Source organism: Pseudophryne corroboree, chromosome 2 (assembly GCF_028390025.1).
Source record: "Pseudophryne corroboree isolate aPseCor3 chromosome 2, aPseCor3.hap2, whole genome shotgun sequence".
Lineage (NCBI taxonomy): Eukaryota > Metazoa > Chordata > Amphibia > Anura > Myobatrachidae > Pseudophryne > Pseudophryne corroboree.
Window position 1 is genome coordinate 632,766,634 of NC_086445.1, and position 20,917 is coordinate 632,787,550.

A 20,917-nucleotide genomic window follows, 5' to 3' on the forward strand; every position below is an offset into this window, starting at 1 on the left:
TAATTGAAATATTTTGTATTTTTTTTATTTATTATATTATACAATACATTCGTCTTTGGACTGGTAATAGGCATTACTCACATATTAGTGTACTGGAAACCACGTAAATAGCTAAATGTTAAGATTACTTCTTCTATATATACATTCTGTTATTGTAGCATTTGTTTTTTTCTGCTTATATAGTTTTCCAATATTCCCTTGCTTACCTCTTCTGCCTCTCGCAGCTGTCCCGTCAGTAGCCTCTGCATCTCCTCCTGCTGCTCCTGGTGCCTGTGCTGTTCTACTATAATGGCCTCTTCAGCTTTCTTTTGGGCCTCCCTCAGTTGCTCTAGTTCCTTTTGCTGTTTCTCTTTCTCACTCTGAAGTTCTGCTAGCCTCTGCAGCTCTTGTTCTCGTGCTGCTTTGCGCTGTTCCCTCTGTTCTCTCTGCTCCCTTCGCCTACTCTGTAGCTCACGGTGCAAAGAACGAGATCCAGACTGCTGCAGACGGATAGCTGTCTGGATAGCTGCAGTATTACAGACTTTACATTATTATCTGAATGGCACTTTATCTGATAATGTATTATTGGTTGGGGTCATTATTCATGTATAGAATAGGTCTCATACTGTATATGTATGCATTGTACAGAAGTGTCCCTGCTCATCCTACATGGGTGTGCCCACAGGATCACATGGGGAGTATTGTCCCACGAACGGGCTGGAGCATGCCGCAGCTAGTTACACTCACGGTGGTGCCGGACGCTGGACCCATTCGCAGATAAGATCAGTGCAACCACATCTGTATAATTCTTAAATGTTGCCAGGTAGGGTAGTACACAGCTACTATTGTGTAAACATGCCTTTTATTTGTGTAGTGTAATACAGTATGCCTCCTGGAATGGGCTTAAAGAGACATTGATGCGGAGTAGAGGTTGTCTCTCATCTGAGGACAGTGCTCAGTAGGAATTACTACTACTCCTAGGTGGACTGACGTCCCTGTGGACTGCATTTTTTTTTTTTGTGAGCCTGCCAAAAGCAGGAGGATTGAAAAGCATGGCTAAGAAACCTGGAATTGCACACTGAAGTGACAAACAAAATTGCACTTGGGGTATAACACTGTGTAGTTTGCAGTGTGGCGAATCCCCTGCTATTGTTGTATTTTAGCTATCATTGTGTGTCGCACACATATACATACATATATGTGTTAGTGTGTTTGTGTGTGTGCGTGTATATATATATATATATATATATATATATACATACACACACACACACACACACGTGTGTGTGTGTGTGTGTGTGTGTGTGTGTGTGTGTCCTCATACTTCTTGCCTCAATACGCCAAGCAGTGGGAGATACCAGGCATGAGTGAGCCGATAAGTCCTGTGCAACTCCATTAGCGTTGGGCGTCTTTTTTTGCAGAGAATACGTCTTCTATTCATCACTATGAAATTAGGAGGCTATGCGAATAGGTAAAAACTGTAGTATAGCAATTAGTATGCAGATACAGCCAGGGTCTCAGAATATAAGCATGCGCTTGTGTGTCCTATTACACCGTTTTGCGAATAAGATGCGCTTTAATGGAAAAAGTTGCACAAAAAGATTTTCAGCGCTACCAAGTCACAGCACGGAATGGGGTGACTAGAAGGGCTTTTTAACATGCAGGGAGGCTAGATGTAAGTGGACACATCTGTATATACAGATAGAGAGAGACATTTTTTGATAAAAAGAGTAGGTCAATTTATAAATGGGAGATATGTTTGTCCCAGGTTTTCTAACCTATATAATTTAACCCCCCAGGAAAATGTATGTTACTGCAAAACAGACATTGTTAGATTTTGGGTTTTAGTAAAAAGCCGGTTATGGGTTCCTGGGAGTAAGGATGGAGAGAGAGGTCGAGCTCCATCTATTAGGCCCATTTTGGGTCTTCAGCCTGAAATCAGGCTTATTAGTACTCGCATAGAAAGAAAAAAATGCAGGTGCACTATGCAAACATTACTTATCAAAACTGAAATATATTTTAAAATTAAACATCAAATAAGAGGTTGTTAGCATAAATTTGGCCACCAATGTTCAAGTAAATCATCGGCTAAGTCCCTGACATTCTAAGGGTTCACGTCTGGGGCGTGGGCCACCCCCAAAAGAGCCCAGCCAAAACCACCCCATGGCATCACACAAATGAAAGATAGCAGTGAGGTACTAATTAGTACTTGCACCTGTAGAGGCTAATAAAGGTGTGTCAGGGCTTTTATCAGTGTCTAACTACATGGGGGAACAGGCAGCAGAGGCTCGTTATGAGACACTGTGATTTACGGTCTGTGAGTACTGTGCATACAGTACATCCGAAAAGTATTCACAGCACTTCATTTTTTTTTACACATTTTGTTATGTTACAGCCTTATTTCAAAACGGAATAAATTAATTTTTTCCTCAAAATTCTACACACAATACCCCATAATGACTATGTGAAGAAAAAAAAATTGTGATTTTTGCTAATTTATTAAAAATAAAAAACTAAGAAATCACATGTACAAAAGTATTCACAGCCTTTGCCATGAAGCTCAAAATTGAGCTCAGGTGCATCCTGTTTCCAGTCATCACCCTTGAGAAGTTCATTCAGCTTAATTGGAGTCCATCTGTGGTAAATTTACTTGATTGGACATGACTTGGAAAGGCACACACCTGTCTATGGGGGTAATTCCAAGTTGATCGCAGTAGGATTTGTGTTAGCAATTGGGAAAAACCATGTGAACTGCAGGGGAGGCAGATATAACATGTGCAGAGAGAGTTAGATTTGGGTGGGGTGTGTTCAATCTGCAATCTAATTTGCAGTGTAAAAATAAAGCAGCCAGTATTTACCCTGCACAGAAACAAAATAACCCACCCAAATCTAACTCTTTCTGCACGTTATATCTGCCTCCCCTGCCGTGCACATGGTTTTGCCCAATTGCTAAAAAAAAATCCTGCTGCGATCAACTTGGAATTACCCCCTATATAAGGTCGCACACTTGACAGTGCGTGTCTGAGCACAAACCAAGCATGAAGTGAAAAGAATTGTGTGTAGACCTCTGAGACAGGATCGTCTCGAGGCACAAATCTGGGGAAGGGTACAGAAAAATATCTGCTGCTTTGAAGGTCCCAATGAGCACAGTGGCCTCCATCATCCATGAATGGAAGAAGTTCGGAACCACCAGGACTCTTCCTAGAGCTGGCCGACCGTCTAAACTGAGCAATCGGGAGAGAAGGGCCCTAGTCAGGGAGGTGACCAAGAACCCGATGGTCACTCTGTCAGAGCTACAGCATTCCTCTGTGGAGAGAGGAGAACCTTCCAGAAGGACAACCATCTCTGCAGCAATCCACCAATCAGGCCTGTATGGTACAGTGGCCAGACAGAAGCCACTCCTTAATAAAAAGCACATGGCAGCCTGCCTGGAGTTTGCCAAAATGCACCTGAAGGACTCTCAGACCATGACAAACAAAATTCTTTGGTCTGATGAGATAAGGATTGAATTCTTTGGAGTGAAAGCCAGGCGTCATGTTTGGAGAAAACCAGGCACCGCTCATCACCAGGCCAACACCATCCCTACAGTGAATCCTGGTGGTGGCAGCATCATGCCCCTTCCCTATGAAGCCACACCCCTATTTTTGGGCGCGCACCAACTCTGTTTTACCTTTCGGGGGCGGGGGGTACCAAAGGAAACTTTCACCCTGGCGCCAAGTTTGTGGGACAAAGAAAACCGGCCCAGGTGCCAAGCTTGTGGCATCATATTCAAAAAGGCTTGAAGCTGTAATTCCTGCCAAAGGTGCATCAACAAAGTATTGAGCAAAGTCTGTGAATACTTATGTACGTGTGATTCCTTAGTTTTTAATTTTTTTAATAAATTTGCAAAAATATCACAAAAAACTTTTTTCACGTTGTCATTATGGGGTATTATGTGAAGATTTTTGAGGGAAAAAATTAATTTATTCCAGTTTGGAATAAAGCTATAACATAACAAAATGTGGAAAAAGTGAAGTGCTGTGAATACTTATTGGATGCACTGTCTATGTTTGTGGTAGGGGAATTAGGTCCTACCATCTTTTGAGAGAGGGAACCAGTTTGCGATACCCTTTTCAGAGAGAAAAGTCTGAATTGCCTGGCTTTTATCGGCCATTTTAGTGTCAGGTAGTTTTGCCAGTTCCTGCCTGACCCCCCCTTTCACACAGACAAGCAAATTACTCAGTAATTTGCTGATCAAAATGGGTATTTCGTCTGTGTGAAAGGGTTAACCCGGATCGAAATTCCCGGGTCTCCAACCCTGGTAAATTCCTGGGTGGAAATCCTGGGAATTTCAACCCGGGTTGACCGTTTCACACAAAAAAGGACCCGTATTTTCAGCAAATTACAGGGTAATAAGGGGTATTAGTTAGAGCCCAGATGTGCTAGGATTTATATTTATGTTTTCTGTACTGCACAATAAACCCAGCTACGGCTAGATTGCACGAAAACCTTGGTCTGGTGTTTTCTAGCTGCTGTGTGTTTGGATGTGAACATCTAGCCCAGGAGAGGGCACCCCTACCTTGATCTCACAGTGTATAATATATATGTTGAGTTATCAAGGTGACCAGGGATAAAGCATAAAGCTAACACTATGGGCCTGATGTAATGCTGCCCGAGTTCGGCAGCTGTGCGGGATGCCAGCCAACTTGGACGTGTTTTTTAAAGGGGCAATCACTTTCAAGGCAAAACCATGCCTTGTAAGTGATTGCCCCTTTAAAAAAAAGTTTGTCTGGCATCCCGCACAGCCACCGAACTCGGGCGGCATTACATCAGGCCCAGAGTGTTAGCTGCATGCGCTTTTCAATGGGACTCAAAGAATCAGCACCACTGTCTCAACATCACAAATACAGTAAATCTGTATTCCCATTGCGAATCCAATTTTAAACACATTCATACCTGTCACCCATTCTTGTCTCTGCTTGGTATCAGATGCACTCATTTCATGGGTTTTTGTGGCTGTTTTGACACAGAACATGCAACGGCGGCCATCCCTGTCAGGGAGTACCTATGTTAGACAGAGAAGAAATATTATATTTTATATGTTTATTTGTAAACTCAGTCCAATTCCTAGGGAAATACAGATGTGTCCTCTTACATCTTTGCTCAGTGCAGAACAAGTCATGTTACACATAACGCGAGTGCCTTGTGACTCGGTAGCGCTGAGCGACTTTTTTGCATTTTTCCCATGAAAATGCATCTTATATGCAAAGTAATGTATTAAGACACACGAGCAGCTTCTGCTGTTTACAATGATATGCAGCATGCCTATATTCAGTGTGTGACTACGACTGTTTTTGCATACAAAATGCATATCAGATGCAGATACAGCCTCAAGTTACATACAGAATATAGGCATGCTGCATATACTGACTCTGGAGTCTTCTGGAAATGGTATAGCATACATGTATAGTGTACACGCTAGGCTGTTTTAGCTATCCTGCCCGATTTTTATAGGGCAAAATGCACCCTGCTCCTTTTGTGGCGCCCTGCTAAAACAGCCTGCCTGGTGCACGATGCCACTGTGTGCGCGGCATCTATTCACATTCAAGGGAGAGCTTGGGGGTAGGAGCTTGGCATGCACCCAATAGTAACACCAGTGGGGTGGCGCCCCCTCTCAGGCCAGCCATGTCCTCATTACATGCTCGCGCAAGCCGAAGTGCCCCTGCAGCACTGGCGCCTTGTCCCCCAAAAAATCCTGAAGGGGGGAACACTTAATGTAATTAATACAAACTGCATAATGCACAGGACGAGTAAAGATGTATTTAAATTTTCACACACAGATTCTTCACCCAGGAAGAACTTTCTTTGCCATATTTGTACACATAGAATTGAAGGCATAAATATTCTGAAATACATTGTGGTGAATTTTCATTGTTTCCCTTTAAAAACTGCAATTGAGATATCCAAATGTCAGGGCTGAAATTTTTGTATACAATGGTGTGTTTTTTTCAGTAGAGCATTGCCTAATCATCTTTCTTCTGAGATGCTGTCTAGTTTATCCTATATGCAACCTTTAAAATTCAAAGGGGGGAATTCAAATGTCTGAAAAGTCAGTTGGGTGTCTGCTTTTTCCTATCTAATAGACAGGGAAAAACAGACACCCAACCGACTTTTCAAACATTTGAATTCCCCCGAAAATATTAAAAACTATTTTAAATCAGAACGGATTATTACAGTAAATAACTGTTGTGACTCACATCTCTCCTTAGCTGTTTCAGCACACAGCCAGACACTTTACCTCCTGTACGTAGGTCATTAAATGTATGACCGTTTAAATTACTTTTGTTATTTTATTTGCAAAAGTATTCCACTTTAAAAATTATTCTTTTATCTCTGGAATTGTTCTCTTTTTTTAGTATCAATAGTAAATTAAAGCAATGGGAAGTGAAACACATGTAACAGTAATAGGACCTCAAACCTTGTCTGTCTAGGAAACTGGTCTGAGGTTAGCCTTCAAACATAACAAAAAGCAATAAAAAGAAATGTTGCTACTTGCATTGCTTTATGACTCAATACACTTTACATGATGGTCGCAAAACAATGGTTAAAGCCCTGTGGCCAGGTACTTGTACGTGATCTTGCACTCTATTGCCAAATACAGTACCTATCAATCACACATGAATACAGCCAGAAGTAGTGAAAGAACATGTTTTGAGGTAATGAAAGTAATTATACATTTATACATTACTAAATCTCATCATCCTTTTATGATGAGCATCCTCTTTCTGTTTGCAGGCATAAATCATGCATCATTTAATTTATATACTTTTATATAATATAAACATATATTTACATATAGCTTATACCAGTGGTTCCCAAACTTTTTTTTATCACGGTGCACTAGACCATCAGAATTTTTTTCACGGCACCCGTAGGCCAAAAGTTTCTTACTGAGAGACTTAAAGGCCCTACACACTTAAAGATTATCTGTCCAATCTGGCTGATTGGAAAGATTGGAAAGAAAATCTGGCAATGGCTGGGAGCAAATGACAATCAACAATTTGCTACCAAAATCAAGAAAATGGACAAAAACAGTTCAGATAAATTGGTGTAATGAAACAAACTTAACCAATTTGTCTTGAAGTCCATTTTTGTCTGTTTTCCAATGTTTGAGAGCAAATAGTGAATTGCCATTTGCTCCCATACATTGCCAGATTTTCTTTCCAATCAGCCAGATTGGACAGATAATCTTTTAGTGTGTAGGGCCCTTTAGAAATAAACATTAAATTGAGTAAATTGTGTTTATATGTAATACTTAAGGGCCAGACACATTAGGCGGCCTGGCGGCTGGGGGGGGGGGGGGGAGGTGACGGTATCCGTTCACATGGTCGACCATGTTATGGTCGACAGTCATTGGGTCGACCACTATTGGTCGACATTGACATGGTCGACATGGACACATGGTCGACACATGAAAATGGTCGACACATGAAAAGGTCGACATGAGTTTTTTTCCTTTTTTTTTTTTCTTTTGGGGAACTTTTCTATACTTTACGATCCACATGGACTACGATTGGAACGGTAAAGTGTGCCGAGCGAAGCGAAGGCACCATGCCCGAAGCATGGCGAGCGAAGCGAGCCATGCGAGGGGACGCGGTGCACTAATTGGGGTTCCCAGTCACTTTACGCAAAAAACAACACCAAAAAAGGTAAAAAACTCATGTCGACCTTTTCATATGTCGACCTTTCATGTGTCGACCATTTTCATGTGTCGACCATGTGTCCATGTCGACCATGTCAATGTCGACCAATAGTGGTCGACCTAATGACTGTCGACCATACATGGTCGATCATTCATACCGGAACCGGAGGTGACGGGGGGAGTGAAGTTCCTTCACTCCCACCGTCACTCTGGTCCATATGCGTACATGCTAATATGGATGAGATTGTCCATATTGGCCTGCATGCACAAGCGCCCTGGCACCAATGATGAACGAGCACGGGGCCGCACATCGCTGGTGCCTACACACTGACCGATATTCATTAATGAACGAGAACCTTCATATCGATCAGTGAAATCGCTAAGTATGTAGGGCCCTTCAGGTTCAACTGTGTGGTGACGGACAAGATTTGCTTCTGTTTGTCCACCTGGACCACCAATCTAAGGCACCCCTGCAAATGTCCTGAGGCACCCCAAGGTGCCACAGCACACAGTTTGAGAACCACTGGCTTATACTATATATGTTTGGGAGCAAACCAAAAAAGGAGTTACTTTGTACCAGAACAAACCATGTTGCAATGCAAAAGGTGCAAACACATTTATGATTATTATATTTACATGCAGAGTAAATTATGGGTGCTTTTGTATGTAGCCCACAAATGCTGGACAGCTTTATTTTTACACTGCAATTACGATTTGAGCTAGGACACACCACTCCCAAATCTAACTCACTCTGCACAATTGATATCTGCCCAACCAGCAGTGCAACATGGTTTTACCAAGGTGCAACGTTACTCCTTTATTGCTGTGCCCCAATTTAAAATCAGCACCTTTATAAACTATCTGAACCCAATCCGTTCTTAGGTAACTCTTGCAAACAGATCCATTGCACCACTGACTGCTACTATGTCATTCTCATTTTAAACATGGTGGCACAATATAAATTGTGTGAATATGAAAGAAAACATTGTTCTAAATTAGTTGAAGTGAGAATATTATCTATTCTTAGGCAAAGGCAGAATGAGGAACAAGTCTCCCTCTCCAGGGCTTCTTTCGCTGCTTCTGTGCATCTTTTTCCTGTATTTTTTCTTCTTACCCTAATGCATATCACATGTTCTATGAATTGCTTTGCCATGCTCTTCATTGTGAGGATGAAAAACACATGAAACTGATTATTCTGTGTGTTTCTTGGATTTTGTTATTACATTTTGTGATATGATGATTTTGCGTGTACTGTTTTTGTTTTTTAGTTTCTAATTTTCTGCATTTTAGAATCACTCAGTAGGTATTACTTGTCCATGTACTGCTTATTTTGGCCATTGTAATTTCTTTTGTTCCAAGATAGCTGTAATGCTTGGTACATTCGTTGGTAGGACAAAGTATCCATTGAACTGATGATTCATTGGGTAACTTGTCAAATATTGAATTCACTGGCTCACAGGTGGGTTCTGAGTAAACAAACACTCCCCCCTTCCCCATGGACCAAATGATTTTTTTAATACTTATTTTTAACTTAGCCGTGGTCCCACAGGTGTAGATTGGAGCCCTGCCCCACCAACGGGTCGGTGGTAGAGCCAATTACATGATTCTTATAGAATCACGTCACATTGGCCCCACCCCCTCCTCACCAACCCGCAAGTTGCGGCATTATGATGTGGGAGTAGGGCCAAATGATGAAAAGTTATCCTGCCCAGACCCCCATCAAAGACATCCCGAGGCATCCTCTTCCCTCAGTGCAGACTCCAAAAGTTAGTGTGTTTGTGTGTATATGTACAGTATGTATTCTGTGTGTATGTATGTATGTATGTATGTATGTATGTGTTCAATGTATGTACTGCATATATGTATATATGTATGTATATATGTGTTTTATTTGTACATTTGATCGCATGTGTCCTATGTAACGTGTATGTATGTACATATACAGGTATATATATATATATATATATATATATATATATATATACACACACACACATACACACACATATATATATATATATATATATATATATACACACACACATAATAATATATATATATATGCAGTGTTATGGTAGACCATTAACACTTTTTCTGCGAAGTGCACACAGGGAAACATCGGGGTGTGGAGTGGATCTTGATCCAGAGGCACCAACAGGCTAAATCTGTAGCTGTCCCAGGATACACAGGGGCCTCCTCCATAACCCCGCCTCCAGGCACTGAGAGCTCAGATTCGATAACCAGTCTAATGCAGCAGCAGGCAAGAGAGAAGCCAGATGTTAGTCACATAGAACCACATACTCAGGAGAAGGTACCAGCGGCTAATGCCATACAACCCAAAGAAGCAAGGTGTGTCAGGGTGGGCGCCCTGTGGAACCCTGTGTACTTCGCAGGAAAAAAAAAAAAGTGTTAACAATGGTAAGTCTACTATAACACTTCTTTGGTGCAGCAAGATACACAGGTTCCCACAGGGAAACATCGGGGATGTCCTAAAGCAGTTCCTCAAGGGAGGGGACGCGCCTTAGCGGATGTGAGAATCCGGCATCCAAAGGAAGCATCCTGGGAGGCGACGGTATCAAAGGCATAGAACTTAAGAAACGTTTTCACTGAGGACCACGTAGCCGCCTTGCACAGTTGTTCTGCGGACGCACCATGGGTGCCGCCCAAGAAGGTCTAACAGCCCGAGTAGAATGGGCCTTAATTGCAGCATCACCATTCTAATCCATCTGGCCAAAGTTAGCTTGTTCGCATGCCAGCCACGCTTGTGGATACCAAACTGGACAAAGAGGGCATCCGACCGCCTAATAGAGGCAGTCCTCTCCACGTAGATACGGAAAGCCCTCACCACATCCAAAGAACATTCTTTGGCCGACAAGCCCTAAGAGATAAAGGCCGGGACCACAATCTCTTGGTTAAGGTGAAATGATGACACCACCAAATAACCGGGTCAAGTTCGTAGAACCAGCCGGTCATGGTGAAAGATCAGAAAGGGTGGACGACAGGATAAAGCTTTTATGTCCGACACCCTTCTTGCAGGGCTTTCAGCACAACAGACAGATCCCATGGAGCCTCTGGAGGGACATAGGGGGGTCAATCCAAGTTGATCGCTCGCTGCCGTTTTTCGCAGCGCAGCGAACAGGTAACTAATGCGCATGCACCGCAATGCACAAGGCACGTCATATGGGTACAAAGCGGATCAATGCTGGGCGATGAATTTAATGAAGAATCTATTCGCACAGCCGATCGCAAGGTGATTGACAGGAAGAGGGCGTTTGTGGGTATCAACTGACCGTTTTCAGGGAGTGATTGGAAAAACGCAGGCATGTCCAAGTGTTTGCAGGGCGGGTGTCTGATGTCAATTCCGGGACCAAAAAGACTGAAGTGATCGCAAGGGCTGAGTAAGTCCAGAGCTACTCAGAAACTGCAAATATACGTTTTCGGCCTGCTCGGCTGCACACGCGTTTGCACACTTGCAAAGCGAAAATACACTCCCCCGTGGGCGGCGACTATGCGTTCGCACGGCTGCTAAAAGTAGCTAGTGAGCGATCAACTCGGGATGACCCCCATAGGAAGGCTGAATACGTAGGACACCCTGAGTGAATGTATGAACATCCAGTATAGAGGCAATCTTGCGCTGAAACTACACTGACAAGACAGATATGTGAACCTTGAGGGAGGCCAGACGAAGTTCTAAGTCCAGGCCTTTATGTAGAAAAAACAGAATTCTTGAAGTCTTAAATCTACCAGCGTCATAGTTCTTATCAGCACACCAGGTGAAATAAGTATGCCAAACTCGTTAATAAAACCGGGCAGAGGCCGGTTTGCGGGCCTTCAGCATAGTTTGAACAACCGCCTCAGTAAATCCTTAAGCCCTCAGGAGTGATGCTACAAGAGCCACGCTGTCAAAGCCAGTCTGGCCAGGTCCGGATATAGACAAGGGCCCTGTACGTGGAGGTCTTGACGCTGTGGAAGTAGAAGGGTACGCCCTGTCGACAGACCCTGCAGGTCTGAGAACCAATGCCTTCTGGGCCACGCAGGAGTGACTAGGATTAGCATTCCTCCTTGTTGTTTGAACTTTTGCAGTACCCTGGGTAGGAGTGACACCAGAGGGTATAGGTAAGGCAGTTGAAAGTTCCAGATGAACTGCCAGTGCGTCCACGAATGCTGCCTGAGGATCCCTGGTTCTTGATCCGAAGATCGGCACATTGTAGTTGTGTCGAGACCACATCAGGTCTACATCCGGTTGGCCCCACCTGTCCACCAGAAATTGAAAAACTTCTGGAAGAAGGCTCCATTCTCCGGAGTGAACGTCCTGGCGACTGAGGAAGTCAGCTTCCCAGTTTAAGACGCACGGAATGAACACTGCCGAAATGACTGGCAGATGGCGTCAGCCCAGCAAAGGATTTTTGACACTTCCATCATTGCCAAGCAGCTTCGAGTGCCGCCTTGATGGTTTATGTATGCAACCATGGTGGCTTTGTCCGACTGTACTTGTTCCGTACTAGAGGCAGGGCAATAGTCAGTCCATTGAACAATGCCCTCAGCTCCAGAATATTGAACGAGAGGAGAGATTCATCATTGGTCCAAAAACCCTGAAACAAATGTTGCTCCAACAACGCTCCCCATCCCCGGAGACTGATGTCCGTTGTCAACAGGACCCAGTTGGGGATCCAGAACGGACGGCCCCTGCACAACTGCTGGTCCTGGTGCCACCAGGACAGCGACAGACGAACGTCCGGAGTCAACGAGACCATCTGGTACCTGATCCGATGAGGTAGGCTGTGCTATTTTGACAGAATCAACCCTTGGAGAGGGCGACAGTGAAATTGAACGTACTTCACCATGTTGAAAGACCCCATCAAGCCAAGGACTTGCATCGCCGAGTGTATTGACACTCTGGGGCGATGAACGTACGGTCGAATCCTGTCCTGAAGCTTCAGGACTTTGGGGGTCATTCCGACCCGATCACTCACTGCAGTTCATGCGCCGGCGCCGAAGTGCGCCGGCGCATGCCGGACGGCCGAAGACAGTCGTTCCCTAGCGATCGCCTCTGCCTCATTGACAGGCAGAGGCAGTCGCTGGGCGGGAGGGGGCAGCACGCCGGTGTTTGGCCGCCGTTATGAGGGCGCGGTTCGGCCAACACAGGCGTGGCCGGACCGTGTGGAGGGTGGGCCGCAGCGGCTGCGTGACGTCACACGCAGCTGCTGCGATCAGTGGCAGCGACGATCAACTACCGGCCAGCCACAGGAGCTGCGCTTGTCGGGAGTTACTCCACACCGCTGTGCGATGCTTTTGTACTTGTGCAGGGGGGGGGGGGGGGGGGGCGGCGGACTGACATGGGGTCAGACTAGCCTGTGCTGGGCGTCCCCCCGCATGTCAGGGAAGATGATCGTAGCTGTGCAAAATTTAGCACAGCTATGATCAACTCGGAACGACCCCCTTTGTCTGGAGACAGCAACAGTCTCTGACTGCGTGTGTCCAGGAGTGCCCCTCGGTGCACCATGATCTGAGCCAGGACCAGCAAGGACTTTTTCCTATTTATTAGCCAACCATGGGCTTGCAGAAATTCCACCATCAAGTGCAGATGACTGAGGAGGACTTTGTGGGAGTTTGCTAGAATCAGGAGATCATCCAGGTACGGGATGATTCCGATTCCCTGGCGATGGAGATGGGCCGTCATCACGGCCATGACCATAGTAAAGATACAAGGAGCAGTTGCCAGACCAAATGGCAGAGCCTGGAATTGGTAGTGAAGGTTGCCAATAGCAAACCGCAGGAACTGCTGATGTGACATGGCAATAGGAATATGCAGATACGCATCATGAATATCCAGGGATACCATATAGTCTCTGGGTTCCATAGCCAGCACAACTGAGTGCAGTGTTTCCATACGAAACCTGGATACTCTCAAACTTTTTCAGAGATTTGAGTTTGAGTATAGGCCGGAAAGACCCATTGAATTTCGGGACCAGAAACAGAGTTGAGTAGCAACCTCTGCCCCCCTGGGACTGAGATACCAGCACAACCACTCCTGTACTCAGGAGAGAACAGACAACTGTTTGTAGAGTTTGCGTATTTAACAGATCCGAAGGGAGCCATACTGCAGAACTGGCGAGGGGGACATCTCTTGAAGGAGACCGTGTACACATGAGAGACAACTTACAGCACCCATACGTTTGAAGTGGTCTTTAACCAGACCTGGGAGAACTCTAGAAGTCGGCCTCCCACCCTGGGGTCCCCCAGGGGGAGGCCCACCCCGTCATGCAGCAGGCTTGTCATGTTTTGAAGCAGGCTGACGGGCTGCCCAGGACTGTTTTGCCTTGGGCTTGGTGGTTTTGGGAACACGAGATTGTCTCGGGTGTGACTGACCCTTTGCTTTCCCTTGAGACCAAAAGGAATGAAAAGTGGTACCTTTTGTCTTCTGTGCAGAAGGATTAGTGGTTTGGAGAAAAGCAGTCTTAGCAGCTGCCAGCATTTTATTCAGGTCTTCTCCAAACAAAATGTCCCCAGTGAAGGGGAGTATCTCCAAAGTCTTTTTGGAATCCAGGTCCACTTTCTATGACCTCAACCACAGAAACAGGACAGACGTAGTCGACGCCTTGGCTGCCAATACTCCCGCCTCATAGGACTCCTCCTGAACGTAATAGGAGGCGGTGGTAATGTGGCATTGTCAGAAATATCATCGGGCAGCTCTTCCTCTAACACCTAAACCCACGCTTCAATACCTTTCGCCGCCCAAGATGCATCAATAGTGGGTCTATGAACAGTCCCTGCTTATATGTCGGCTCCTTCTGCAAGGTGACAGTGGTGACAGGCGGAGTGGCCGACACCACTAGGCGTGTGACATGAGAATCCACCGGCAGTGGGGTCTCCCATTTGTTACTCAACTCTGCAGGGAGAGGATAGCGAGCCAAGGCCCGTTTAGGCAGAGGGAATTTCTTCCCTGGATTAGACCAGAGTTCCCGCCTGATGTCCACTAGATGATCAGAATGGGGTAATATAGTTTTAACCACCTTACTGCTGTTTAAAATTATTGGTTTTCTTTGCCACAGTAGTGGAATCCTCCTCATCAGTGATTTGAAGGATATGCTTAAGAGCAACCACCAAGGCAGGGACATCAATTTGTAAGGGAGAATCCTCGTCCGTAACACAAGATTCAGTGTCTGACAGGACTGTATGCTCCCCCTCCTCTTCAGATGAAACATCAGAGGTTAGTAGATTGTGACAAGGAAACAGCCCGCTTAGAGGGCCCAGGGACACGGGAGTGACCTGGGGTAGATTTCTGTCTAACCAGAGACTGATTTAGTTGCTGCAGTTGGTAAGACAAATTTTCCGCCAAAGGCAGATTAACCATGGAGACAATTTGTGGTGGTAGTCGCACAGGAGGTCCCATAGGGGGCGCTAGGCATTTCAAAAGAGTACCCAAAATGTTGGTGAACGCAGCCCAGGGTGTCTCCTGAATAGGTGCAGTAGCTGCGGACTGACTGGGAGGTGCATGACAAGTAATACACAGACCATCATGCAACACTTCTCCCTTAGATAAATCCTTGGACCATGATTAGTTTAGTGCAAAAGATATACCAGGTGCATCAAGTACAGATGAACACAGTCTCTTGCAGAAAAATTAAGACTTGTGCAATATCCCACAAAATTCAGATGTACTTGGTTAAAAGTGCATATAAATGTAGCTCCGGTAAGATATAAATCTGTCGCCTCCTCCAAAGAGGAAGTCTCTCTCTCTCTCATATATTATATATAAAGGCACTCGCTTTTCCAGCTCATTGGAAAAAGCAAAACAAGCCAGCACTCACGGTTTAGATGAGAAAACGAAGAAGATTTATTCCATATCAAGGCGACAAGTGTACATACAGGCACAGCCCAACAGCTGTTTCAACCGATACAGGTCTTCCTCAGGGGCTATCTGAGCAGTGTCTAGCACAGGGATATAAAACATAAATTGGCGCCAAAACAGCAAAAAAACAGCATCCAATGGGAGGAGAGGGAGGCGGGACAAGCCCTGTATTTTTTTTTTTAATGTGAGAAAACGAAGAAGATTTATTCCATAGCAAGGCGGCAAGTGTACATACAGGCACAGCCCGCGGCTCCCCCAGCTCTCCAGCTCCGTCGTGTCATCGCTAATGTAAACAAAGCCGGCGCCGTCCCTGGCAACGGCTTTGGTGCGCTGTGTGCGAGGAGGGGGACACCAGCACAGACAACACTGAGCCCGCACAGGGGACTGGGACAGTGTAGGCTGCACACGGTATATAACAAGACATGGAACGTGGCATGACATAAAAAAAGTGTAAAATATAGCGCTGAAAGAGAAAAAAACATATACTACATAATCACACAATGCACAATGCATAAACAAAAAGAATAACCAATGCACAATGCAAGATGCAAATAAGAGAATGCGCTCCGCTGGGTGTCGCTGATAAAAAGGTGTCAAACAAAAGCCGTAAACTGTTCCGTATGGACAGATCCCTGAAGCAATAGCGATCATTAAGGCACTGTAGGCATTAAATGGACCAATAGGTCTAACTCAATCATATATCAGAAATGACAGCGGCAGTTAATGGCACAAATGGTGGTGGATGACATTGGAAAGTGTCAATGGACAATATTCAGGTGCCCAGCAGAGCAAAAACTAAACAGCGGCAGAAGAACAGGAAAAAGAAGGAAAATCCCATAGGGGCAAAGATGTGGCAGGACGCTATCAGCATCCCTGTGGATAGAGCACCTAAGTGAAATATAAAATGAAAGAAAAGAAATAGAATTAAGGTAGAGCCCACTGTGTGCAGATATTGGATGGATCGAAGGTAGTGCATTAAACGGAAGGGTAAATGATGACAAGGGATAGGGGGTGGGAGCACAAGAATGCAGAATAAACAGAGATAACTAAAGGATGCTCATGCTATAGTCCGAGGCCATGAGTGGTCAAGTGATAAAAGTACAGCACCCAGTATTCCCAGACCGTCTCCAGAACTGGTACTGACTGGGCCCAACACTGCTTAGTTTCCAAGATCGGACAGAATTGGACATCGTCCAGTGTGGTATGGCTGTAGAAAACACTAGAATTCCACATCAAGAGCCGGCAAATGCCTATCCGTAACAGGGCAATGCTGGTGGTGATGGCAGAAAGGTGCCATAGCAGCAAAGTCACTCCCACAACCCATGAGGAATGCAAGATAAGTAATCGCATCAATACATCATGCACAATCACTGACACACGGCGGTGTCAAGGGTCTCAAGCAAAAAACTTAGTAGGTGAAAATGCATAATACTGGACACACGGTGGTGTCTAAAGAAATGAAACCAACAAAAGCAAGGGCTGGATCGCTTCACAAGAAGCAACCCAACCTAAAGTCTTCATTAAGACCATTGGGAGTCAAAGTGTGTAGTCTGTGAATCCACTGGAGTTCTCTTTGTAGTAACAGCCTGTCTCGGTCACCTCCCCGCTGGAGTGGTGGTATCTGGTCTGTAATGCAACATTTAAGTTGATTAACCGTATGCTGTGCCTCTTTGAATTGTCTTGCAACTGGTAAGTTCGTGAAGTCTCTCATGGAATCTGTGGATGCAAGACATTTCTTAATAGAGGAGCGATGTTGGCTGAGTCGTTCTTTAAGCATTCTGCTGGTCTTGCCAACATACAGTCGATTGCATGGACATTTGAGAACATAGACAACAAAGCGGCTGTTGCAATCCAAACTCTGTTTAATTGAATACTCCTTATTGTCAGATGGATTGATGAAGCGGTTGCCCAATAACAGGAATGAACAGTTGGAGCATCCCGTATATCTATAAACCCCAGGTTTTTTCGTAAGCCAATTAGACGTTCTATTAGTCTTTCTTTGAGAAAAATCAGTCTTGACTAGAAGGTCCTTCAAATTAGGACCCCGTCTGTAGGCAAATCTAGGAATCAAGGAAAGGTCTTTGGTGAGCACTGGATCACTCGCAATCAAGTGCCAGTGTTCCCGAATTTTGTTGCGGATAAAGCCAGAGGCTGTGGTGAACATACTGCTGAAATTTAACCTGTCTTGCTCCATATCAGCATGACGAACTTTTTTATGTAAAGCATCTTCTCTCTTAATCTGTCCGATCCTAGATAGAGCGTCATCTATCTCCTTCCTGGGATAGCCTCTGTCAAGAAATCATTGACACATGGACTCCAATGCAGCCGGGACGGCCGTGGGATCCGAGGTAATGCGAACCACCCGCAGTAGTTGTGAAAAGGGTAGCCCTCTTTTAAGGGGAGCCGGATGGAAGCTTGAATGTAACAGCAAAGTATTTCTATCTGATTCCTTGCTGTAAATGTACGTCAAAAGTTTGTTGTTCTCCTTTTTGATGGAAACATCCAAGAAGTTGATGTGTGTTCTGCTGAAAGTCAGACTAAATCTAATTGTTCCTGGAATTGAATTAAGTTCATTGATGAATGCCAAAAGTTTCTCTTCGCTGCCTTGCCAAATGAAAAATAAGTCATCAATGTAGCGAACATAAAATGACAAAAATTGACCAAAACGAGGATTACCAGAGATATGCACCTGTTCATAGGCCGCCATGAATATATTGGCGTAAGATGGTGCCATATTCGAACCCATAGCGGCCCCCTGTTTCTGTAAATAAAAGCAATTTTCGAAGAGGAAATAATTCTTATTGAGAATAACATCAATGAGCAACAACAAAAAAGACACCGGTGGGCCGAAATAGGCATCATTGTCCGTAAGCAGTTCTCTGCATGCTCCCATTCCTTGTGAGTGCGGAATGTTTGTGTAGAGACTCGAGACATCAAGAGTCACCAACAGGGTGTCATCGGTAATATTACGTACTGTTTCAAGTTTCCGCAAGAAATCGGAGGTGTTTTCAATGAAGCTGGCTGTTTGCTTAACCAATGGCGGCAGGTAAAAATCAACTACTTGAGATAGAGGATGACAGAGGGACCCCCTTGCTGATATAATGGGTCGTCTTGGAGGCTGGGAGAGAGATTTATGAATTTTCGGGAGTGTGTACAAAAAGGGTATCCTGGGGTGTGCAGTGGTCATGAATTCTGCTGTGCTCTTATTAATATATCCATTATTAAGTCCCACCTGAATGATGGAATCTATCTCAACTTTGTAGCTTCCTGTAGGGTCATGGCCAAGTTTATGATAACAAGTGGTGTCAGCCAATTGGTTATTGGCTTCCATGGTATAGTAGTCATAGTCCAACAACACAATTCCTCCCCCCTTGTCCGCAGCTCTGATAACCAGTTGAGTGTCATTGTGTAGGGACTCAATGGCCTTTCTTTCACCCATCTTGATGTTGTGATGAGATAACTTTTGTTTGGAAACAAAGGGTACTGTGTCTCTCCTGAGAACCCTCATAAAGGTCTGTATAGAAGGATTGACAGATGGGGGATCGAAGGTACTGGGCTTCTTCAGAGGGCACGACTCTACTGATGTCGGTATAGGTTCAGAGTTGGTGTTGTTGCTCGAGAAAAAGTCCCTGAGTCGCAACTGCCTGCCCAGTTTGTACAGATCCACTTTCCACTTAAATTCGTCCTGAGTCAATGTCGGGATGAATGAGAGGCCTTTATTAAGAATGGATAATTCATCACGTGTGAGGGGATGCTTGGAGAGATTGAACACCACTGTTTCTAGTTGAATTTTTGTTGCCGTCTTCTTGCTTTTTCTCCCACCTCGACAGGTGGGTATAAGGGTTTTTTTGGAGGTCGTCTGTTTCTTGCCGACCTTGAGAGATAGGTGGTTTGGCCAGATGTAGAAGGAACATCAGAGTCACTAGCTGAAGTATGTTACTGACTATCAATGTCAGTGAAAGGTAGTTGAGGTCTTCTTCCACGTTGGTACGATGGTTTAAACCTCCTCGAACAGGGTTTATCCCTGGTACTCTCGCAGTGAGTCGAGGGGGTTTAAACCAACGTACCAACGTGGAAGAAGACCTCAACTACCTTTCACTGACATTGATAGTCAGTCACATACTTCAGCTAGTGACTCTGATGTTCCTTCTACATCCGGCCAAACCACCTATCTCTCAAGGTCGGCAAGAAACAGACGACCTCCAAAAAAAACCTTATACCCACCCGTCGAGGTGGGAGAAAAAGAAAGAAGATGGCAACAAAAATTCAACTAGAAACAGTGGTGTTCAATCTCTCCAAGCATCCCCTCACACGTGATGAATTATCCATTCTTAATAAAGGCTTCTCATTCATCCCGACATTGACTCAGGACGAATTTAAGTGGAAAGTGGATCTGTACAAACTGGGCAGGCAGTTGCGACTCAGGGACTTTTTCTCGAGCAACAACACCAACTCTGAACCTATACCGACATCAGTAGAGTCGTGCCCTCTGAAGAAGCCCAGTACCTTCGATCCCCCATCTGTCAATCCTTCTATACAGACCTTTATGAGGTGTCAAAGTCAGAAAAATATCTCTATGCACACTACCATATTTGCACCTCACACAGGTCCGTGCTGCGCATGCGTACGCTCTCCCGTACGTGCGCATACTCACAGTCGCGGGCACCCGCAGGCGCATGGTATGCGTATTTACGGTAGAGTTTATGCGATCATAGCGTGCGACTCAATCATTACATATTTTCACTAATAATGTATTTTGTAGATCATGGTCCCTTTGATAGATTCTGAAAGTTTGGTTAATATAGAATGTTCATGAACAGAGGAATCCCTCTTTGTTTGATACGAAGGGTCAGATAGGAGTAATACAGTGGTGTTTAGTATCCATCGGAAGAATATTTAATTAGAAATATTCCGGTGTTGGTTTGAAGCAGATCAATCGCTCGTGCGAATAGTTATGGACATAAGAAGTTTATGAACATTTACTTTATTTGCACTTTATTACCCATGCGGCGGGAAACCCAGTTTCCCTCCCACCTGAGCAGTTGGAAATAGTCACAGCCCACCTGTATGAATCGACCTATGACCTTTTGTTATAATGCGAAGCCGAATTCCTGTGTCCAATGAACAATGAGATTGTAGGGACCATTGAATTGTATTGTGTGTGGAGCATAAATAGCAGGCCGACCATATCCAACTTCACTCTCTTCAACGGTTCTCATTGCTGATAATCGGGAGCTGGATATCGAGGCGCATGCGATCGTTCCCCTTGTGCGTAAGTTTTCTCCGTAATCATATTGTCTTACTGTGAGCCATTTCTCTCTCTCCCTCTCTTCTCTTTCTCTCGTATTTTCCCTTGATTAGACTTGAATTGTATTGTATTATATTTCCTGTGTAGTTATCTGGTT

The 20,917-nt window shown here is 44.7% G+C and overlaps 1 protein-coding gene across 2 annotated transcripts in view; it reads right to left on the reverse strand.

Annotated features, from left to right (window-relative positions):
* DEF6 (DEF6 guanine nucleotide exchange factor) overlaps nt 1-20,917 on the reverse strand; it is a 299,363-nt gene that overhangs the window by 84,025 nt on the left and 194,421 nt on the right. For both annotated transcript variants that reach the window (XM_063954909.1, XM_063954910.1), the window contains exons 6-7: nt 4,915-5,023; nt 207-505 (exon numbers count right to left, since the gene is read on the reverse strand). In XM_063954909.1, coding sequence (XP_063810979.1) covers nt 207-505; nt 4,915-5,023 — 408 coding nt within the window. The remainder of the gene's footprint in view (nt 1-206; nt 506-4,914; nt 5,024-20,917) is intronic.